The sequence below is a fragment of the Meles meles genome, chromosome 8, assembly GCF_922984935.1.
Source record: "Meles meles chromosome 8, mMelMel3.1 paternal haplotype, whole genome shotgun sequence".
Lineage (NCBI taxonomy): Eukaryota > Metazoa > Chordata > Mammalia > Carnivora > Mustelidae > Meles > Meles meles.
This window is the reverse complement of record NC_060073.1, coordinates 42,690,072-42,713,738: the sequence shown is the minus strand read 5'-3', so window position 1 is coordinate 42,713,738 and position 23,667 is coordinate 42,690,072. Positions and strand designations below refer to the sequence as shown.

General features: G+C 49.6%; 1 protein-coding gene across 6 annotated transcripts in view; it reads left to right on the top strand.

The window, feature by feature from the left end:
- Positions 1 to 12,842, top strand: part of NAV2 (neuron navigator 2) — a 399,056-nt gene extending 386,214 nt beyond the window's left edge. For all 6 annotated transcript variants that reach the window (XM_046014626.1, XM_046014624.1, XM_046014625.1 and 3 more), the window contains 3 exons: positions 112 to 230; positions 5,996 to 6,199; positions 9,299 to 12,842. In XM_046014626.1, coding sequence (XP_045870582.1) covers positions 112 to 230; positions 5,996 to 6,199; positions 9,299 to 9,424 — 449 coding nt within the window. In that variant the 3' untranslated portion in view covers positions 9,425 to 12,842. The remainder of the gene's footprint in view (positions 1 to 111; positions 231 to 5,995; positions 6,200 to 9,298) is intronic.
- Positions 12,843 to 23,667: the final 10,825 nt, after the last annotated feature.

Sequence of the window (23,667 nt, the reverse complement as noted above, 5' to 3'; positions counted from 1 at the left end):
TTCAGAAAATCATGGGGTCCCTCCTATGGGGTCTTTTAAGACCAAGGCTTCTCTTAACCCCTCCCCTGTCCCCCGTTTCAGCTCTGACTGATTTTTCCCTGTGGTCCCCAGGCCCGCGGCTCTTTCTGTCATGCCCCATCGACGTGGATGGCTCCAGGGTGTGGTTCACCGACTTGTGGAACTACTCGATTATCCCCTATCTCCTGGAAGCCGTCCGAGAAGGACTCCAGGTGAGAAGCACACTTGCCACGGGCCTCCTCAAAATTGGGGTGGGGGCGGGGACTGTTCTGGTGACCAGAGGAGTTGTCTGTATCTCCTCCATTAGACGTCCAACTGACGTAGCATGACTGCCCCTCACGGGGGAGGCCATTTGTCTGGCCCAGAATAGGACATATCCTGACTCTGCCACCGTTAATGTGGGACCCCAGGCAAGCTGGCAGCCTCTCTGTGCCCTAGTGCCCTCGCACACAGAAAGGGAGAGTGACGGTCCTCCACCACGAGGAGTCACCGTAAGGGTTAAATGTAGTTGTGGCCAGAAAGCGCCCAGCGCGGCGAGTGCACAAGAGATGGAAGTGTACAGTTTGGGAAGTCGTCTCCCCTCTGCTATTTGACTCAAGCCCTGCCTTAGTCCCGGGACTTGAGCAGGAATTTTCTTTTTCTTGGTTTTGTCTCCATTTTTCAGGAGAGGAAAATTAAGGCTCAAAGAGAGTAAGTGACTTGCCCAAGGTCATAAAAGGGACGCTTGAAGAATCTGGGATTTGAGTTCAGGCCTCTAGCTTGAAATCCAGGTTCTGAGGCCTCGGCCCCAAAACACTCACTACCTGCCACCAGGACACCTTGCTCCCCGCCCCCAACCTGCCCCGCTGGGGAGGACCCTGGGGCCCACGAGGTTGCAAGTCCCTACAGAGCAGCAGCTGGAAGGCAGCACCGCTCGCTTCTCATGCAGCCCAGCCTTGAATGCTACAGGCTTAGCATCAGGTTGGAGCCTGCCTCAGGGTCACTGTTAAGCCTGGAGGCCCCTGGAGAAGGCTTCTTTTTCCAAGAAGCATTCTTGGAAGAACCCCTGGGCTCTGTTGGTTAAGGGCCGGCCTCCTTTGCACAGTGAGCCCCAAACCAGGAATGGGGAGACACAAGAAGTGCTCCAGCCTTGAACTACCTACTAGGCTTGCAGCCCTCACGCTGAGTAATGAGCAGGCATCAGGCACAGTGAAAGAATCCAGGAAACCATCAGGTTCCCAAGGGCTCCTTGGTTCCCTCCATACTGGGCACCTGGAGACCCAGGAGGCTGCTGTGTGCCTGAAGGGCGTAGGAGGGGGCACCCCCATGTGCATGTATAGGGTACAGCCTGCTCATGGCTGCAGTCTGTGTGTGTCACTGCTGTACGTGTGGCTGAGCCCAGTGAAAATGTGATGGCTTCGTGCCGTGCAGCAGTGCCCATGGTTTCCGGGGGCGCACGGGACGGCAGGAACTGGGAAAGGAAGGTGCTTCTTGTGACTGCTGTTCCGTGGAACTGGAGGGCAGGTCCTGCAAATGCAGGGACCCATGGAAACAGAAGTGCACTGTGCAGGCAGACCCCCAAGAAGTTAGGCAGTCCCTTGGTCAGCCCCAAATTATTCATTGGTCGTGTGTGAAGACCTTTCCCTGACGGCAGCATTTCTCCTGTGTCTCGTGGCTTTCGTAAACAAAGGTGTGAGGATTTCAGATCTTTGCAGTAAGAATCTCCCTAGGTAGATAAATTCACTGGCCTGGGTCACCGGACCCTAATTTAGTCTTTAATCAGATGATCTGTTAATGCCACAAAGCCAAGCGGCCATGCAGTCATTCCATTTTCTTGGGCCAGCGGAAGCTTGTCCCACATGCTGGACTCTTGAAGTCTGTTGCATTTCGGAAGCCCCTCTCCTCTGTTCGCCCTCCGTGGCTGCCCGGGGCTGCGCTATGCCCGGCCCCTCTGGGAGACCCCCATGCTGCTCAAAACAAGTAGAGGAATTAGATGTGGAGGAAATGCACCATTTCCTCTTACTTCTGCTTCGCCTTTCGCTTGTTCATTTGCTTCTTCTTTGCTCCAAATTTATCTTGTGATGACAGATAGGGAGTGACTTCAGAGCATTCTTGAAAGAACCCCTGGGCTCCTTTGGTTAAGGGCCGGCCTCCTTTGCGCAGTGAGCCCCAAACCAGGAGTGGGGAGATACAAGGAGTGCTCCAGCCTTGAACTACCCATCGAGTGGCTCCCTGTTGGTCCTCACCCAGAGTGGACATGCCAGGACCCTGCTCCTTTCGACCTGAATTTCAAAGGCCTTCTGGGCAGAGTGTAAACTGCCCTTCCTAGGGTTCATGGTGAAGGCGCATTGTGTCTCCTTCCCACCAGGAGTGAGGAGGCAACAGGTTGAAAGGATTTGGGGATGGCTATAGACCACTCCATCGGGGGCAGGGAACAGAGACACGCCACCATCTCAGGGGACTTAACCAGTTCAGTGTGAAGCAAGGAAAGTCATGGCTTCCCTATGCTGTGAGGTCATTTGAAAGACCATCTTTGAAGAGTGTGCCAGAGTTGGCATTTACCAAGCTGCTCAGAAGTGAGCCACCTTGCCCCAGACCTGTGACCTCATCACCCTGGGGAGCCCAGGAAAACCGCCAGATCTACTGATTCAAGAGGAAACCTGGTGTGCTCCTCAGGCCTCTGGTTTTGTAGGAAAGTCTGCTGAGGGCTTTCTACTGAGGGCTTGCTACTTGCTGGGTGCTGCTTGGGGCCTGATGTGCATGATCTCTTATAGTTCTAACAGCCCGAAGATTACTTCGTAAATGAGGAGACAGGCTCACGAGAGTTTTTGACTATTAGCCAAGTTCACTCAGTGGGATGAGTGTGATGAGTCAGCGTGGGGACCGTCTGGCTGACTCCTCCATTCCTTCTGGGATTTTCAAGCTGTCCTGAGGACCCCCTAACTCCCAGAAGCTTCCGGTAGCTCAGGGAACAAAGTGCTGTATTTCATAGGGTGGTTTTCTACATAAGATTTCATGTAACAAAAGGACGCCTCTCTTTTTAAAAAAAATTTGGTCCCCCCCACCCCGAGTTACCGGAATCCAAACTGACTGTGTCCTGGGCACTGTGCGGGGTCACTCGTCACGTGACCAGGTGAGATGAGCATGTGGCCATGGGGGTACCGTGGTTCAGAACAGGCAAGCATGGCCTCCCGGTGTGGAGTGAGAGGCTCACAGAGCCTCAGGAATTCATGGCCATTGTCTCAGCCCACAGCTCCTGAGCCATTGGGCACGCCAGGCGCCTCCCTGCCTAGGGGTAGGTGACTGTCCCATCTGTCTGTCTCTCCATCCAGCTGTCTCCGCCGCTTCCCGGAGCTGCCTCAGGGCCCTGCTGCCGTGGGGCCAAGGAGCTTTTACGATCATTCCTCTGCCTGCCACAGTCCCAGCCCAGCCATTCATCACCTGGTCCTGAACATGTCTAGTGGCGAGTGTGGAAGCTTGTAAAAATGTTTTCTTTCCCTGCAGATGATGTTCACATGGGCCTAGTGTACATTCGTCTGATGACTCAGTTCCCAGTTCTGTTCCCCTTTGGAGCTGTCGTTGTAAACATTTGCTGAAGTGTCTGAGGTCTATAGAGCAGCTCAAAGGACCCATGTTCCCCTGGGGGGCGAGGGAGAGCATTGGGGTGTTTATCAGATGACCCAACTGGCGCGGAGACCCTGGGCGAGTCTCCTGTCTGTAGGCCTCAGGTTCTCTGTGATCTGAGAAGCTTAGACTAGAAGAGTATTTTCTCTGGCTGGCTTCTGTGAAGCCCAGAAGATTCTCCAGGCTGCTCATTGGTAGGGTCAGGAGAAGAGCAAATATTTGAAAACCACTGGGCCGTATTATGTCTAAGGGCTGGACGAGCTCCACATCCCAGCCTCTTGCTCTGTGGCCTTGAGCCTCTCCTCCTCCAGACTGACTTCAGAAGTAGGGCCACGTAGTAGCTCACGCGTGAGGTCTGGCTTGGGAAAGGCGGCCCAAACCTCCCTCTGGTGGGAGAAGCTTCTAAAATTGCAGGCATGTTTCTGATCGGGAGCAGCCTTCTTCAGTTCTGAATATCCCCCAAACGCCTGTGTGTTCCCTCCCTTCCTGGCACACACGCACGTGCACACGCCCACACCTTCCCATCACCCCTTCGTGCGCAGCCTATGAGCAGCCTCTAGAATGCCAGGCTGAATCGTCAGGCCTGAGATTCACCACTGCCCCAGGTGAGGGAAGATTTAGTGACAGACAGAGTCAGGGTGCTAGACGGGAGGGGTGCAGGCGTCTGAGAAAACAGTGAGGTCAAAGGAGGGTGTGCGTGTCCTGAGCATGGGCAGAGCCAGTCACTAGTTGGGGGGATGGGTAAGCCCATGTGCTGTGCAGGCAGGTTGGGTGGCTTCCCCGACAAATCAGACATAAAGGTTAGAGGTGCCAAGTTGGCGCATCCTTGTCTGGTGGACACTGGTCTGCCTCTCCCCGGCCTGGTTTTAGCTGAGTCATGTGGCCTTGCTGATACCAGGCGGACTCAGTCAGGAGGGGTGGAGAGGGGAAGAAAGACCCAGACAAGGAAGCTGAGGTCCTCGGTTTGAATCTAACTCCGTTCCATAACCTTTCACGGCTGGCACTTCTGTTTAGGCCCTGACAACCCCATCTGGTAAATGAGGCCAGGGGACCCCAGTTCCTTCCAGCTGGGGCAGCCTAGGACCTGGATAGATGGGGTCTTCTGGGCAGTCAGAGCTCAGCTCTGTTCTGTGAGCAGGTCCTCTCACCTCCTCTCTCACCTGTAGAAGTCATGGGAGGGCAGAGGGAACCACAAGGGGGTTCAGGAGTCTTTGGTCTGTATACCCCTTGACTCCCTGTCGAGGGGGAGCCTCCCAGAGCCACAGCAGCACCATGCTGGGCGAGCACACCTACCACGTCTCAGACTCAGTGGTGTGGGGAGGCCGGCAGACTTGGATTCCCAATCTGCTGCCTTTCCTCCCTGGGTCTGTCCCCTCATCTGGGAAACTCGGACACTCGTACTTCCCCTTGGAGTCCCATGGCGGTTCAGTATTTGTAAAGCGTTGCTGACACGGCATCAGCTGTGAGATGCAGCAGCGTGTGCTGACGTTGGAGAGAAGACGAAGACGAGGCCTGGTGGCAGCCCCGCTCAGGGAGGGGCGACGTCCTGGGTTCCTGTCCTTGAAAGACAGTATAGATTTCCTGACATTGCCAGTAAAAGTCATGGCAGTAATTTTATCATTAAGTAGTTAAGGCTTAAGAAAAGGTTGGTCTTAAGTTAAGTGATAATGTCGTTTTCTATTAGTTGTTACAATTTTGAAGGATAATCGTTGAGAGACTTAAAATTCTGATAGCCGTGCCTAACCTCTGTTAACAGGGTGCTGGTTTGACAATGACCGGTGCTGCCAGGAGGAGCTCTGAGAAAGGGGTTTTATCCAACCAGGGCTATTGGTGACCACCACTGTGGTGTTTGTTGATCGGTCCTCGATCTCTGTGGGAGGTCATCCCCGGGGAGTGGGGCGCCTCCAGTGGGACACGAGAGCCGGCGTGTGTGAGCCGATGCCCTGCACCTCCTTCCGACTCCAAATTCCGTGATCCCATATCAGTAGTTTGAAATGGGCTATAGGAGGAGGATTTATGCCGTAGAAATTAGCAAATGCTTCAAATCACGCAGTTGGGGCTGCTTTTCAGATTGAATCGCAAAGCATAGAGTTTAGGGTGATGTGGCGAGGCGGTAGCAGAGGTAAGATGTGGACCCAGGTCAGCCTGACTCCAGAGCCAGCACCTTTGGCCCCTATCACGCTGCCTTCAGTCTTAGCACATCAGGCCGTGTGTACCTCAGGGGGCTTCCTTCCTTAGAATTCTGGGAGTGGAGTTACTCCATTGGGAAAGGCCATCATGCTGGGCTTGAGGAGATTTCCAAAGGCTGCAAACCCAGCGCTGCAGAAGAGGTCTCGGGCCACTCCCAGACTATTCCTTCTTTGCCTGTTTCCAGCTCTATGGAAGGCGGGCCCCCTGGGAGGACCCCGCCAAGTGGGTGATGGACACCTACCCCTGGGCAGCCAGCCCACAGCAGCACGAGTGGCCTCCCCTGCTGCAGCTCCGGCCTGAGGATGTCGGCTTCGATGGCTACTCCGTGCCTCGGGAAGGGTCCGCGAGCAAGCAGTTGCCCCCCAGCGACGCTGAAGGAGACCCACTGGTGAGTCTTAGCTCCCCGAGCGGCTCAGCTTTCACTGAGCACTTACTGTGTATTGGTTGTGACGCAAGGCATGCTGGGAACAGAGGCAGGACCGAGCCAGGGTCTCACTTTGGAAGGCTGGACCCACCCCAAGGTTAGTCACACTTTTGCCAACATGCTCACTCATGATGTCAGTTTCTCACTACAGCCTTGAACCCTCTGAAATTTGTTCCGGTGTAAGGTAAAAGGTTACAAATGTGATTTGTTTCCAGCCTCAACGCCCCTGTCCCACTCTTTGCCCTCTCACTAGAGTGCCACCTTTATCACGTGTTGTCCTGCCCCATTCATCTCTCCCACTAGTGACGGAGCAGAAGCAGCTCTCTGTTGCTAAGGAGCAGAAGGTCGAGCCAACTGATGAGGAGCACAGGCAGGGGGAGGTCTGAGGGCACGAGGGGCTCCCAAAGGACAGGGCAGCCTGAATACGGTCCCAGGGCCAGTGACCTGAGCTAAGTCTGGGTAACATTGCCTGAGCTTCTTACTTACCCCCATCATTACGAGAACAAATAAAGGCCCTTTGAGAAGAGCCAGGACAGGGATACTAACAATATAATTACAGTGTTCTCTGCCTACGTGAGACTGTGCAATTAGACCTAATAAATCGAAAACTCTATTAAAGAAGGTGGAAGCACATATCCCAGAGCCTCCCACACTTAGGTGACCATTATCATGCCTTCAGTCTACCCTGGAGCTCCCTTGGCAGCTAAGGCAAGAGGAACAACACAGCAGAAAATAGGACTTGTGTTACTTTTTTTTTTTTTAATTAGTTTGGTTTTTTTTAAGATTTTATTTATTTTATTTGACAGACAGAGATCAAAAGTAGGCAGAGAGGCAGGCAGAGAGAGAGGGGGAAGTAGGCTCCCTGCTGAGCAGAGAGCCCAGTTTGGGGCTTGATCCCAGAGCCCTGAGATCATGACCTGAGCCGAAGGCAGAGGCTTAACCCACTGAGCCACCCAGGCCCCCCTTGCATTACTTAATGAAAGAACATATTCATAAGGGATGCAGCAGGATTAAAAGACAGCTGACTTGTTCTTTCCCTAATGACTAATTGATTTGCTTGATAAATATCATTATCACCATCATCATCATCATCATCATCGCTGCTGTGACTTGTCTGCCATCCTTCTGACTGGCAGGAAGGAGCCGTGGTCCTGGGTGCTTTTCTTAAGCAGGAACTATATTTTAAGTGGAAGTTACTATGTTACTATACACAACCTATGTACAGTGTTTACAACGGTGGTTTTGCAGAAGAAAGGACCAGCCACATCCAACATGAATTATGGCTACAGCCAGAGTCATGAAGATGTTTTTGTAGCTGCAAGCTCATGAGCTCTTTCTGTACATAAAAATAGAATTTAGGGGGCGCCTGGGTGGCTCAGTGGGTTAAAGCCTCTGCCTTTCGCTCAGGTCATGATCCCAGGGTCCTGGGATCGAGCCCCGCATCGGGCTCTCTGCTTGGCAGGGAGCCTGCTTCCTCCTCTCTCTCTGCCTGCCTCTCTCCCTACTTGTGATCTCTATCTGTCAAATAAATAAATAAAATCTTAAAAAAAAAAAAAAAAGTGAATTGAGCCTTGCACAAAAAAAAAAAAAAAAAAATAGAATTTAGGAGATCTCTAGAGGAAAACATGGCTCCCTCGTCCCCAGAACCTCTTCTCTTATGCAGGAGTATTTGTGTCCCTGACTAAACATAAGGAGCTCTTGGAACCATTACACAGAACTCTCCCTCCAACCCCAGGTCCCCGGAAGTGAGCTGTGCTGGGCAGTCACCCCCACTTAACAAATAGATACCTGGTGTTTCTCCCAACCCAGGGCCCGCAGTCTCTTATTGACCGGTCTCTCCCTCATGAGACTGAGACCTCTGGGAGAAGAGGATTGACTCGTTTTTTGTTCGAGAATATACACTGTAAATACACTGGGACTGTTGGATGAGTGAATAATCGTGGCTGCCAAGGATCGCCTGTTGCGCTTCGGCTCCACCCACCGGTAGGCCCTGCTGATGGTGGTTCTGCGCCCTGGCTCACCCAAGGAGACCATGAGGCATCCTGAGGGGCAGCTGGCTGGGAAGCAGCTGGATTTCAAGCCCAGCTGCTTCGCATCTTGGCCCTAGCTCAGAGAGACCCTTCTTTCTAACTTACTTGCTACACAGAATCAAAAAGACACAATTTACAGTTGCAAATAACATTCGTTCCTTCTTCCCCCTTTCACTGGCAAATAACCAAGAGACTGTAGGCAGGGAAGGTCTCAGAACATTCTTTAAACTTTTTACACAAATGATGGTGATGATGGCAGATCTCCTTTATTGAGACCCTCCTACGCGCCAGCCCCTGTTCTGCGGGTCTGAGGCTCCTCCTGTCCTTCCACCCTGTGAGACAGGTGCTCTCGTTCTCTCCTCTCTGCAGAGGAGGACCTGGGGGCTCGGATATGGTCGGTAACTTGCCTTGGCATCTAGGCCCCTCTGTGTTTTGTGGCTCTGCTTATGGCTGGTGCTTTCCTTTACCTCCCCATGGTGGCCTCGGCAGGAGCGGGAGCGTTGCCAGCTCCAGGCTGCCCTCTGGCCAGAGCCCGACATCCGCATGGGCTTGCTGCTCTCCAAAGGGGGAGCCATGTGCCTCACTTGTCGGTGGTGCCGAGGCGGCTGGATGGGCATCTCCACGCCGCCTAAGGGCCGTGCTTGGGTAAGGTGCGTCACTTGCAAATACAAAATAAATACTGGACTCCTAGAAGACTTCCTCTTTTGTTTTCTGTGCTCTGCCCGTATTCACTCAGTCCACACCCATAATGTCGTAGGACAGGTACGATTGTTCTCATGGGGCCAATGAAGAAGCCGAGACACAAAAACGTGAAGTAACTTACCCAAGGTTATGTGGCTCCTAAGTGCCAGAGGCAGGATTGGAAGCCTGGAAGCCTGGCCCGGAGTCCAGTTTCGTTTTGTTTTTTCGTCCACGGCCTCCGCTGTGGGCTGCAACCCAGGGTGAGTCTGGAGGACAGAGCAGAAGCCTGGAAAAGTCCAGAGGCGGATGGCTGCCAGGCCGAAAGCCGCTCACGTTCTCACTCTCTCCCCAGATGAACATGCTGATGAGGCTGCAGGAGGCGGCCAACTACTCCAGCCCTCAGAGCTACGACAGCGACTCCAACAGCAACAGCCATCAGGATGACATCCTGGACTCATCCCTAGAGTCTACTCTGTGATGGGGCCAGCCGTGGAGCCTGCCTGCCTCTCCTCTCCATGCCCCGCTCCATGCGCCTCCCCTGCACCCCCAGAAGATGCCCTCCTGAGCCAGCCCCCCCCGCCCCGGCCGCAACGTGAGAGCCGCAGGGATACCCAGACCCCTCGTCCTCCAGCCTCGACTTGGGTGCGGGCCTCCCAGGCCAGCCGCCTTGGCACCGCTCCCTTCCACAGTGAGACCTGCACTATCTCATCGTTTATTTTCATTATCGTTTGCCTTGTTGCCGTGACCTCCCTAAGACACTGAAGTTACTTCTCGGGAAAGGATCATCACCGTTGACATGGAAAGGTTTATAAAGAAAACACACACACACACACACACACCCACACACCCACACACACACACCCACACACCCACACACACACACCCACCAAGAACCCACTTGGAAGCTCTGAAACCCAACAGCATCGGGCTGCGAGCTGCCCAGAGCAGAGAGACGGGAGCCAAGCTGGAAATGCGGGCAACACAGCTGCCCCTCCACACCGACCCCCTGTCTGGGTCTTGCCGCGGGTGCCCGCCTCTGCCTCCCCGCCTTCCCCGCAGCTGGCCACTGAGAGAGCTGGTGCTAAGAGCGCGGGCGCGGCCCGGTCCCACTCAACGGAGCACAGAGCACGGTGAGGGGACACCCTTAGGACACCTTAGGCAAATGTGAAGCCCGCTTGCTGTTTTGTTTGGCTTTTTAAATGGTGCTCTCCTTCCCCGAGGGGTATTTTTGCCTGTTCCCGTTCAGCCACACCTCCCAGACCCGTCAGCCTCCAGTCGGTCCCGAGCTTGAGTGGAACGTGCATGAGCGGATGGGGCCGAGGCGCAGACAGCAGGAGTCTGCGTCCTCCTCCTCCTGTCTCCGTGAATCAGGTTTTTCTTTCTGCAAACACTGTGGCCAGTGAGAATGGGTCTGTTTTGAACTGGTTACCCCCTTGCCAATGAGGTTGAGTTTCCCCGCCCTCTAATGACTCTTTGATTTTGAAGATTTTCCTCCCCACCCCACCCCCACCTTTGGTCAGAATCAGTCCTTTGGTGAAAGAAAGAACCGCAGGAGTTGAGTTTCGGTTTGGTCCTGCTGAGTTCTGGTTGTTTGGTTGTCCATCCCCATGGTTTTACACCTCGCCGGGTCCTGCTGGGGCGGGGAGGTAGGGAGTGGGCATGTCCTTTCCAGAAGGACCAGGGCCCCATCCTCCACGCGCGGGTGAGCCGGGACCTTGCCTTTTCTTCTCGTCCTGGAGGCTTCTGAACGCACATCGACACCTCAGGCGTGCCAGCCCCAACCTCAGGTGGGGTGCTGAGGTCACCTCGCACAAGACTTGCACTTTTCTCAGAACCAACGTGATGCAACTCCACAAGGGGCCGGCGGCCGCTCCCTTCCAGAAGCCCCGGCCCCCGTCCAGACGAGTCTTGCCTGACCTCTTCGGTGCTGACCTTCCCAAAGCGATGCCTTACTGGTTTTGTACTCACCGTGTTCATTTACGAGTGTTGTGCCTGCCTGGGGTCCATTATTCTTTTTCTTGTTTTCCCCATCAGAGCAAACAGGGCTAAAAAGTCATCTACTCATTAGGAGGACTCAAGTTGCTGTGACTTTTCTCATCCAAAAGACTCATCTGTGTGGATGCGTGACCATGGGTAAAAGAAAAGGAAAAAAAAAAAATGCTTTTTTTTTTTTTTTAAGATTCTTCTCAGTCTCCAGCTAACACTCTGCCTGGACAGTGATCTGTCTGATGCAGGAAAAGGCAAAACTTCCAAGTCCACATGACATTGCTGATACACACCCTGCTAGGATGTGTCTTCAACATACTGGTATTTCCTTTACAGAGAGTAGTAAATCTGTAAGTTGTTTGTTTATGCTTTATAAAGAGAATCTTTATCGGGCCCCAGTGGGGGTGTCTCTGTTAATGATCAGGGTTTTTATTCCACCTTTCACACTTTCTATTTCTAAAGGTCTGTCTCTGTACATTTTTTTCTCATTTTCTTACCGCAAGAACTTGACCTGAAACTGCTCGCATGACATTGGACGACACCACTTTCTTCCTCCTTAGAGGAAAAGGAGAATGTGTCCCCCTAGCTAGTGAATGGAAAAGCTCTCCGTGCTGTCATCTCCGTAAACTCAGACTCTCTTGTGCGCAACCTTCATTAGCCATCTGGGTGTGTGAGTGTGTCTTGTTCTGTTCTGGTTTTGTTTTTTTCCCCATAAAAACTTCAAACCATGAATTTAGCCTGTGACCACGGGCCACACCCTGAGCCTTCTGGTAAACCTGAAGAGTGGTCCTTCTCAATCTGTTTCCCAACGATGACCTTACACACTCATACTGTGAATTTGGGAGGAGATAAAATGGACTTCTCCTTGGGGGCAGTTTTCCCAGTCACCTTGTGAGTAGACACCTGCTAATATTGTTTGAAACCCTTCTCCTTTTTTTCCACCTTCTCTGTCTTCTCCCCTCTACTACAGACTTCCCTCCCGCTGGGTCCAGGCTCAGAACCGAGACCTCTGTCCCTGGTGCTACCTGGCTAGTGACCGGTGATTTCAAGTAGTGTAGCCCTTATGTGATTCACAACTCCGTGTCCTTCCTAAAGTTTCGGGAAGCAGGGTTGTCTGATATACACATTTCTAATTTCGGTCCTATTTTACTTTCGTGTCACTCACCTTTGACAAAGTGACTTTGTACTCATTTAGGGCTCTGTCCGAAATGCTTCCAGTTTGCCTTTTTCTACAGTTAGGCTAATTTTGAAATGTATGAAATTCTATGCAACATTTATGTTGAGTTACCAGTGGAAGCCAAACGTCTTCTTCCCAAACTGCCAAGAATTATACAGGCCATAAATGAGATGGGAATATCTTTTAATTTAAGTTTGGGGGTGGGGGAGGGGTGGGACAAGGAATGAGACTTTGCCTAGACCTTTGTTGTGTCTTGGGGACATTTTTTATTTCACTGTCAATGCTTCAAACTTTGAAATTCTGTGTGCTCAAATTTGATCCTGGCGAATCTACTTCAAAAGGAAAATAATCCAACTTTGCGGATATTAAATGGAAGGTTTGCTGTTTTAATCTAGTTGTTTCCAGTGGAGCAGTTGATGAAATATGTCCTATAAGATGTACATTTTTTCATTGTAACATAGAAATTGTAAATAATCGATTAAAGTGCTGCATTTTGATGAATTTTTTCTAGCCATTTTTAAAGAGAAAACTAGGAATTGAGTATTTTGTGTACGGTATGTTTCCTTCCTCCTTCCCTCCCGCCCTCCCTATTTAATTTTAATTTGTCATGAGGTTTTTGGATTTGCCAATGATCTACTGGAGATCACGCCCCACGTCATAGAGAATAAAGCCGATGATTGTACCAGTCTTAAATTATTCATGATTCAATAAAATTGATGCTTATTTATTCAGATTAGTGGTTTGGCTTTTCTGTGCTCGAGCAAGTCCTCGTTGGAGTCCGATTGCATGGCAATAGCGACTGTTCTTCCTTGGACACAGCAACAGGGAGAGCCCCTAATTCTAGCAGAACTACCTTCGTCAAAAGTCGTCTACATCCCGCCGCCGCCTCCTCAGTTTCTCCTCTAACTTTTTGCTCCTTGTTGGGGCTTATTGGAAACGTAAACCTTGGGACTCCTCTGAAACTTGATGAGTCCTTGGCTATCCTGTGGGAATGCAGATTCTGATGGAAAAGGTCCAGGGTGTGGCCCGAGTGTCTTGATTTCTAACCTCCTCCCGGGTGATGCTGGTGATCTGTGTCCTCCACCGCGCTGGCATCAGCAAGCCCCATCGGTGTCCGGGCAGACTGCCAACGGACTCGGCACAGGCGAAGTTTTTGTTTTGTTTTTTTAATGTATTGAATACCTATTAATAGCCAAATTGCTTTCCCAAACGCCCCAGTATAATCCACAAAAGGACCCTGAGGAGGTAAATATTCCCACTTCCATTTTACAAGTGAAGGAAACAGGATCAGAGAAAACCACTTGCCAAGGATCCTGTCAGCTAAGAAGGCTGGGAGTAGGGAGTTCCAGCCCCGTCTTCCAAATCCAAGGCCTGCCTCGCTGGGCTGCCTCTGATCTTAGGGGCCCCGTTCCACCGAGCAGTTGGCAGCCATCGCAGGGCATAGACCTGGCAGATGAGATCACCTCTCAGCCTTCACTTTGAACAGCAACAACAAAAACTTTAAAGGCTTCAAGCGAGGCCTGCGGGTTCTCTGTGAAATAGACCCTCCACGGCGGACTCCGCGGCCGGTGATGTGAGCGGCCCAGCGCCTATCAGGCACCACCGTGGCCCAGCCCGAGGGAGAGAGAATCCAGATGTTCTATAGAGGTGGTTTTTCCTGCCAGAAAGAACGAAGGGGAGCTGGTGCAATGGTTCGGCAACTAGAAACCCTGAATCCCTAAGAGTTCCCATGTCGGGTATCTGTTCTACCCATTGCTACACAGTCTGTTCTCATGTTTGTGAGAATATAGGATCAGCATAGGCAAAGGGCATGATGACTTCAAAACCACCGTATCCGCTTCTAAAACGCACGCCCTTTCTGCTACAGTCTCCTTACGTTGGACTTGGGAGGGGAGGCTGATGCTTGCCTTCGACACCTGTTACCTATCCCTGTGTAACAAATGGCCCTCAAAATTTAGCAGATGAAATCAATAAACATTTTCTCTGTGTGAAGCCGTAGTCGATGCGGCTAATCTGGGTCTTCTGACTGGGACTTCTCCCAAGGCTGCAGTCAGCAGGTCTTCAATATTTAAATATTAGAAGTAGGAACTACAGAGAGCATCATTTATCTTTTTAAGTAATCTCGACACCTGGTGTAGGGATTGAACTCACAGGCCCAAGATCAAGAGTTGCACACTCCGCTCACTGAGCCAGCCAGGCGTTCCAGAAAGCATCATATTTAATGATAAATCGTCAGATGTTTTCCTGTGGAGATCAGACAGATAAAGATGATTCCTGTCACCACTTAACATTACAGTAGAGACCCTAACCAGTGGAGTGAAGCAAGAGGATTGGAAATGACACTTTTTATTCACAGATGACATTATGTACTTAGATAATCCAAAAGAATTCACAGACAGTATTATAAACATGAGTTGAATACATCAGCTGGATACAAAATCAATACACGAGAATCAACTGAACAGGGGTGCCTGGCTGGCTCAGTCGGTAGAGCATGCGACTCTTGATCTCCAGGTTGTGAGTTCAAGTCCCACAGTAGAGGTAGAAGCTACTTGAAAAAAAATAAAATAAAAATAGTCAACATCTGTATACAGCCCAAGTTTAAGAATTTCAAAGGTACCAGTTTAAAAGCATCAAAAATATCTAATAGCTACGAATAAGTGAAATATAAGATGGGCAAGCCTCTCACATAGAAATGTATAGAACATTGTGGAGAGAGATTGAGGAAGACCCAAACACATGTGGAGATGAATATTATGTTTGTGCATTAGAAGAATCAGTGTTGTGAAGGTGTCAGTTTTTCCAAAACGGACTATAGATTTGACGCAATCCCACTCGAAAGCCCAACACAGTTTTATGGCATTGATGAGATGATTTTGAATGTATTTAGGAATGCAAATGGTGAAGCATAGCCAATGGAGAAGAAAACAGATTTCTCTAGCAGATACCAAGACTTAACTGTCATACTCATTAAGACAAAGATATTGATACAGGAACGGACAACCGTTCAAGAAGATAGACTAGACACTCCCCAAATACACCCAGCACATGCTTGCTTTACTGCAGAGAACCGTAGCATCTCAGACCAAAGGACCTATTTCCTGGAGAAGGGAACTTGACCGAGGACACATGACGGGATCCACTGGTTCCTGCTGTCAAGTGGAGGGTGAACTGTCCTCTTAAAGACTCAAGGCACCAGCTTGAGTCTTGTGTTGGAGCACTGCTTTCCAGGAAATGGTACATGTTCAACCACTGGCCACTATTTGTTGGCCACTATTTGTTGCTGGGTGCCCAACAACTAGAATGCATAAGTCTGGGAACTGAGGAGGGGAAGCAGGAATGGCCCCCTCCAGCAACCCACCTGGGGAATTTCTTGCTTCCTGCCCTACAACTTTAGGCTCTGCTCTGCAAAATTAGAAGTGCCCGTCCCTGTGCATATGGGCAAGAAGGCAGGAGGAGGGGAACTTTTCTTCTAGCACTTCTACCACTGCCTTTAAAACTACGTCTGCAGCAAGATCACTTGGGACGGTGGACACTGGCAGGGTCACTGAGCCTGATTATGATGGGGAGCTAGGCCTGCTCCATGGGAGCAGGAGCAAGAGTGTCTGGACTTGGGGAACTCTCAGGATATCTCGCAGTCATTTCCAGGCCCGGTGATAACTGTGAATGGGCCTTTGCTGCCACTATAGCCCGACAAGGCCAAGGTAGACAGTTGCTCAGAGCCTCCAGGAACGAAGGGTATCATAGAATGCAGGACTGAGGAAAACAGTGCTGAGGATCAGCGATGGACCTGGGGCCAGCTGTAGCAAGGAGGCTAGCTTGTTCCACTAACCTTCCCATTCAGAGTCTTTGGAGATTCTGTCCAGCAGCTACCTTGGACTTTCAGTAACAGAATAGAATCGATGCACCAAATGACTGGTCTGATCATTGCAAGGCGTGAGCTGTAGCAAACACCGTTGATGCCTCAGTCCATAGCCCTGACTTCATCTGAGCCTGCTGTGGACACCCGGCTTGCTGACAGTACCCCACTGCAAGCCCCCGTGTGTCCCTTCTTTCCTGCTGGGACCGTTCTCCAGTGCCACAGAAGCTTCAGAGCAGTGCACAGGGGATTTCATGCCCTGAGGGACAACCCACGGTGGATTAACAGTCAGTGGAAGGATGCCTGCATTCCCATCCTTCCATGGGATGAGTGGGAGGCACAGTTTCCAGGGCTCTCTAGAGGCTCCCAATGAGACTGGGTCTCAGTGGCCCATAGTGACGATCGAGGAGCTCTTCACTGGCTTTCTCCCTTCCTGGTGACCTTCGTATACTCCTTCCCTCAGAGCTGCACCAGGACGAGCAGCAAGGACACACCCTTGAGAGTGAGTCCGCCTTACACGATGTACTCCCGGCCCCTCACTTGGCTCATCCTGGTCCTAGCGCCCCCCTCAGTCCTGCTTCCGGACCCCACAGCACCAATTAACTATCTACACTCACGCCCTTTCTCAGGATCTGATAGAACAGTTCAGCAATGCTATTCTTAGTTGTTATTATGGATCGAGTGGTGTCCCCCTAGAAGGATATGTGGAAGTCCTAACCCCCTAAACCTCCACATGTGACCCTATGTAGAAATAGCATCTTAGTCCAGATGAGGTCATCCTGGAGGAGGGTGAGCCCTTCGTGCAATACGGCTGGTCCTTATGAGAAGACGGTGTGTAAATACGAGGGAAGAATACCGTGTGAAAACAGGCAGAGGTCGGACTGGCCGAGCTGGAAGCCGACAAGCACTAATCACAGGTCTTCCTTGCTTCCCCCAGAAGCTGGGAAGAGGCAAGATCCTCCCTCGAGTCTCAAAGGGAGCGTAGACCTGCTGACTCCTTAGCAGGTCTTTTAGACTTCTAGCTTCTAAAACTGTCAGAGAATACCTCTCTGTTGTTTTAAGCCACCCAATCTGTGGCACTTAGTTATGACAGCGCAATGTGGTTAGCCCAAATTGGTAGAGAAATCTCCTCCAATACACTCATACACCCTAAAGAAATACAGACAGACAGACAGACAGACACACACACACACACACACACACACACACACAAATACATGCACATGCCAAGAAATAGGTACGCAATTGTTCACAGCAGTTCTAGTGTTCATTCTAACAAAACCTGGAAACAACCCACACATCCACTGACAAAAGGACGAACAAAGTTGTGGTAGGTCAGTGTCCTACAGTAGGGAACATACTTGTGAGTAGATATTGAGTTGAATGTTGAGTGAACGCAGCCAGACCCAAAAGGATGCTGACATAAGATTCTGTTTCTAGAAAGTGCACACCACTGTTCAGGGCTGCATGCCTGCGTAGATGAGAAACTGTAAAGAGAGCAAGGGCGGTGGTCAGGAAGGGGAAAGGGCCTTGGGGTGCCGGCATCCTCCTATTTCCTGACGTGGCTGACATAGATCCTGGAGCTGTGTGTCTTTGCTTTTTGTGCATTTCCTTCCATGAGCGCTATTCTTCATAATAAGGTTTTCAGAAAGCAAGCGGTAGCCCAGGCTGCCCCTCCGGCCCCCTGCTCCCACCACTAGCTCCTGGTTTGAGTTCTCGGAAGTTGGCTCCTCAGTCCATTAATCAAGGGCACGGTTTTCACCCACCTTGACACGAGCTGATATGTGAGCTTGGACAGGTTAAGTTTGCTTCCCTAGGTCTCAACCCCCCTGGAGTGAAGTGGACCTAACCACACCTGTCGTGCCGGACTTGGGGAGGTTGTGATGTGCAGAGTGTGCCGATGCCGTGAAACACTTCCTCGGTTTTCCTTGTCCTCCCAGCGCCCACTTCTTTGACCCCGCAGTCTCCGCTGGGTCGGAGGCTGGAGCGGTGGGACCTCAGAGGATGGAACTGGTCCAAAAGGGGAGGATGCAGAAAGGTGGGCCTGGGCTCCAGACAAGTGGAAACTAACTAAGGTCACAAACAAGGAACAGGCTGCTTTTTAAAACAGTGAATGCGCCATCATGAGAGTCCAACCAGGGATCCCCGCCCTGGTTGGCAGGTGAGTCCAGGTGGTCTCTGGAGGTTAGCTTGCCTGGCAGGATTGCTTTGGGCAGGACACAGTGGAAAGAGTGTTGGGGTCTAGAGAACTGAGTTACTGGCTCCTCCCCTAGCTGTCTGCCTTAGAGATCCACCCCCCTCTCAGGGCCATGGTTTTCCCATTAGTCTAATGAAAGAATTGGACTAGCTCAGTGGTTTCCTAATGTGGATCATCACCACTAGCAGACAGAGTGTGGTAGAAACAGACTGTGCCTTCCCGTGAGTGCTGGTCAATCAGGATGTGCTTGGGACCAAGGACCTCGCCCAGCTCCTGCATTGCGGGCTGGTTATAGGCAGCGTATTATACCTCTAAGTGGCCACGAGGGGGCAGCAAAGCCAAAGCAATGCCAGTCCATCTGGCTGGACTTGGCCTTTCTTGGCAAAATTCTCTCTCCACGGAAAGGGCATGGAAGCAATGATATTACTGTACAACGAAACACACTTAGCAGCTAGATCTTGATTTACAAACGATATACCTGATAAGGGGTTAGAATCCAAAATATATAAAGAATTTATACAACAAAAAAACCATAAATAATCTTCTTAGAAAAATAGGGAGAGGACCTGAAAAGGCATTTTTCCAAAAGAAGACCATTCAGATGGCCAACAGATACATGAAAAGATGCTCAACATCACTAATTACCAGAGAAATGCATATTAAAACCACAATGAGACATTACTCATACCAGTCAGAATGGCTTGTACCAAAAAGATAAGAAGTAACAAGTGTTGGTGAGGTTATGGAGGAAAAGGAACACTTGTACACTCTTGGTGGAAACGTAAATTGGTACAACCACTGTGGAAAACAGTAGAGGAAAAAACTAGAAGGTGAAATACCATATGACCCAGTTATTACACTTCTGGATATTTCTTTCCTTCCTTCCCTCCTTCTCCCTTTTCTTCTTCTTCTTTTTTTTTTTTTTAAAGATTTTATTTATTTATTTGACAGAGAGCTCACAAGTAGGTAGAGAGGCAGACAGAGAGAGAGGAAAGGAAGCAGGCTCTCTGCTGGGCACAGAGCCCGATGTGGGGCTCGATCCCAGGACCCTGGGATCATGACCTGAGCCAAAGGCAGAGACTTTAACCCACTGAGCCACCCAGGTGCCCCTCTTTTTTTTTATTTTATTTATTTATTTATTTTTTAAGATTTTATATATCTATTTGTCAGAGAGAGAGAGAGCGGGCACAAGCAGGAGGAGCAGCAGGCAGAGGGAGAAGCAGACTCCCTGCTGAGCAGGAAGTCTGATGTGAGACTCTCTCCCAGGTGGGTATTTTTCAGAGGACAACAAAAACGCTAATTTGGAAAAACATATGCACCCCTACGTTTATTGTGGCATTATTTACAATAGCGATGATACAGAAGCAACTGAAGTGTCCATTAATAGATGAAAGGATAAAGAAAATGTGAAACATGCACACAATGGAATATTCTGAGCCATAAAAAGAATGAGATCTTGCCATTCATGACAACGTGGATGGACCTCAAGCGTCTTATGCTATGTGGAATAAGTCAGTCAGAGAAAGACAAATAGCTCATGATTTCACTTATATATGCAACCTAAAAAAACAAAATAACTACAACAAAATAGAATTCTAGGGGAGTGGTGATCAAAGTGGAGGTGGGTGGGGGATGGGTGAAATAGATGAAGGGGATTAAAAGGTAAAAATTTCCAATTATGAAATAAGTTATAGAATAAATAAGTCATGGGGATGAAAAGTAAAGCTTAAGGCATATAGTCAATATGGTCATCACTTTGTGTGGTGACAGATAGTAGCCACATTTACTGTGGTGAGCATTGCAAAATGTCTACCGGTGACGGGTCACGATGTTGTACCCTGGAACTGATATGTCAACTCTTTTTCAATTTAGAAAGAAGCACCTCAGAAGCTATGCTGAGGGAGGTTGAGTAAGAGGATAAACAGAAGATGGGCCTTAATGGTAATGTTGACTCAACTCTAGGACACCGATGTCTTATTTTCTTGTAGGGAAATAATAAATGTTCTTACCCTCTAAGTCACTGTGAGTGAAATTTGCATCCAAAAGCGCTCCTAACCAGTACAGCTGCTTCTCCTGTGGGCTAGGGGAGCGTCACTTTGGTGTACAGCTGGAGGCCTCCCCCTTTCATGACTCCGCCCTTCAGAAAGCATGGAGGGGGGGTGGTACCTATGGACAACGCCGTCACAGAAACATGGTCCACATTCACTCCTCCATCAGGGCCATGGAGTGGTGGTGGCATCTTGCTGAGAAGAGGAGTCCAAGAGTCCTAAGTGGTGGTGGGCCAAGAAATGAGTGACGCCCCTTGGGGCAGCTCTAAGTGGTAGTAGGGCCATTACGGCTCCATCGCCATGCAGACAACTGGAAAGAATTTAAGAGGAAAACCCTTTTTTTCCCCAATGATAAGCAACCTTAAAATATGAGGGAGGTCAATGATGCAAAGTGGTAAGAAAATATAAAATAGTTATTAATATGTAATAATCTGCCTACAGAGCGTGGATACCGTGCCAGAGAACTCAAGTTTCAGGCGTCGTCCCCTGGTGAAGAACCGTCCTTTGTGAGTCGCTTGGTGACTTGTTGGTCTGTATTCATTTCTTTTCTTATTTCAGCAGAAACGTGAGATCTTATTCAATGCTATTTGGTAAATCAAAATAGGGTCATTTCGAGCCCATTAAGCAAGCTCATCTTTTTTTCTCTTCTTTCTTGGGCCCCTGCCCCTGTTCTGCCATTTTAATTATGGAAACATTGAGGTCTAAAAAAAAATGAGCATCTTAACTAAGGTACACACAGTAATAAATGAGAGAGATAAAGTATGAACCAAGATCTGACTTCATATATAACGTATTATCTCGGTGGTGATATATTTTAACTTAAAAGTTGGGGCGCCTGGGTGGCTCAGTGGTTTAAGCTGCTGCCTTCGGCTCAGGTCATGATCTCGGGGTCCTGGGATCGAGTCCCGCATCGGGCTCTCTGCTCAGCAGGGAGCCTGCTTCCCTCTCACTCTCTCTGCCTACTTGTGACCTCTCTCTGTCAAATAAATAAATAAAATCTTAAAAAAAAAAAAAGTTAGTCCGAGGTCAAAGAAGTCTTGCTCCTCTTCTCAATCAGGCCATACGAGTGTGCTAGCCAGAGGTTTTATGGGCAATGCCTTTATGGGCAATGCCAATTTCAGTAGCATGCCTAGCACACAGCACTTACTCAAAAATGACTTGTGGGTATAATTCAGACCAAATAGCAAACGTTTGAGCACTGTAGGACAAAGATGTTATTTTCCAAATCATGCCTTTCCTTTTGTGGACCAGTCACGTCTGGAATAACTATGCGCCGGCTACCATAGAGCAGCTGACTGTGGGAGCTGGTATGGACAAGTAATGGTTAACAGCATGGCCTCTGGGGCAGGATTTGAAGCTCTGCTTTACCACCTGCTAGTTTTGTGACCTCCAGCGAGCTTCTTTTCTTTTCTTTCTTTTAAAGATTATTTATTTATTTATTTGACAGAGAGAGAGAGAGAGCACAAGCAAGGGGAGCAGCAGAGGGCGAGGGAGAAGCAGGCTCCCCACTGAGCAGAGAGCCTGATGCAGGACTCGATCCCAGGACCCTGAGATCACGACCTGGCCGCCGTTTAACTCACCGAGCCACCCAGGCGTCCCATTCCAGGAAGTTTCTTAACACTTTGTGTCTCGGTTTCACTATCTGTAAATGTAAAATAAGTTTATTAAATAAAACCTACCGTATCAGGTTGTTATGATGAATAAGTTAGGAAATAAATGCATGATTTATAGACCAGTACCTAGTAAGCAGAGGCATTTAGATGTTATTACTCTGTCGACCTGTAACTTGACCTTCAGTAAGAAGGTGTCAACTTGGTATCCCAGTTTCCACTCCAGACTGGAATTTAAAGGCCTGTGCCTGTCCTTCCTCTGTTCCCCTTTCCCAGAACTCTTCCCTTTTCTCCCCATGTCCCCTGTGCAGGGAATCCCATTTCCCCAATGCCCCTTTGCTCCTTGCCCCTTTCAGCATCTATCTCTGGGTCCACCCCATGACTCTGGAGAAGGCTCACCTCCTAGATCACTTTCACCTCTTTGTCTTTCCTGAACTCCAGAAGCACCTGCTGCCAGAGCTTTGTCCTGTGGTCTGTTGGCCAGCCTGTTCTGCTCAGCTGCCTTGTCACATCACACAGACTCTCAGCCATGGGTTACAGGGCACGGGAATGCTTTCCGCCATGCACACTCACACACACTCACACACACTCCCCTGTGTGTGTTATCAGTGCCCAGCATATCCCAGTCACATGCTCCCTCCCACTCACCACCCCAACCTGATTCCCAAACTTTGCTTCTCTGTTCACTTCTCTCCCATCAGCCCACAAACATGATCCAGAATCCACAGACTTAAGATACAGAGGGGAAAAATAAAGCAAAAACCTCCCCCGTTGCACCACACATAACTTCCAGCTACTTTCCATTACTCTGCTTCCTTTCATAGTCCACCGGCTTGAAAACTTGTGTATGCTTGCCCACCGTGGCTTTCAGATTCCTTGGACCATGATCCTAAGAAATACGTTTTACAAAGCAGCTCTGTGCACGCACGCTCATGCCACGTAAGCACATGCTGTCACATACATGAGCCTGCGTGCACATAGTCACACACCAACACACATGTTATGCATTTGAAACAAACAATCCATAAAACATTACTCATGGGATTTACACGGAGATTTTCTAGTCCATTTTATGCTGGATTATTTTTGGTTCTATTTTTTAATTTTATTTATTTATTATTTTGGTTCCATTATTTTATTTTATTTTAATTTTATTTTTTCAGTGTTCCAAGATTCACTATTCATGCGGCACACCCAGTGCTCCATGCAGTACGTGCCCTCCTTAATACCTACCACCAGGGTCGCCCAACCTCCCACCCCACACCCCTCCAAAACCCTCAGTTTGTTTCTCAGACTCCACAGTCTCTCATGGTTCATCTCCCAAACTGGCTGCTGTAGGCTTTATGTCCATAGACTATGGACTGTGTGTCCAGCTTCCCTGCCCCCACCGAATTCATATGTTGAAAACTACCCTCCAGTGTGATGCTACTTGGAAGTGGGGCTTTTGTGAGGAATTATGTCATGAGGGTGAGGCCCTCACGAACGGGTTTAGTGCCCTGATGATAGACGTCTCGGAAAGTTCCCTTGCTACCTCCTCCATGTGAGGAAGCTGTCTTCCTCATGGAGAAAACAGCTGTTGCTGTACCCGGAAGTGGACTTCGTCAGATACAACCATGAGCACCTTGATCTTGGACCTCCAGCCTCCAGAACTGTGAGAAAACATTCCTGTGGTTTAGAAGCCCGTCCCATCCCCTCACCCCCTAGTCTATGGTGTTTTTGTCACAACAGTCTGAACAAACGAAGAAACTGGCCTATAATTTTATTCCACTTTCTCTTCTCCTATTAAATTTTCAACACTGAGAAATGTTGTGGGTATTTTAAAACACAGTTCAGAGAATAGTATG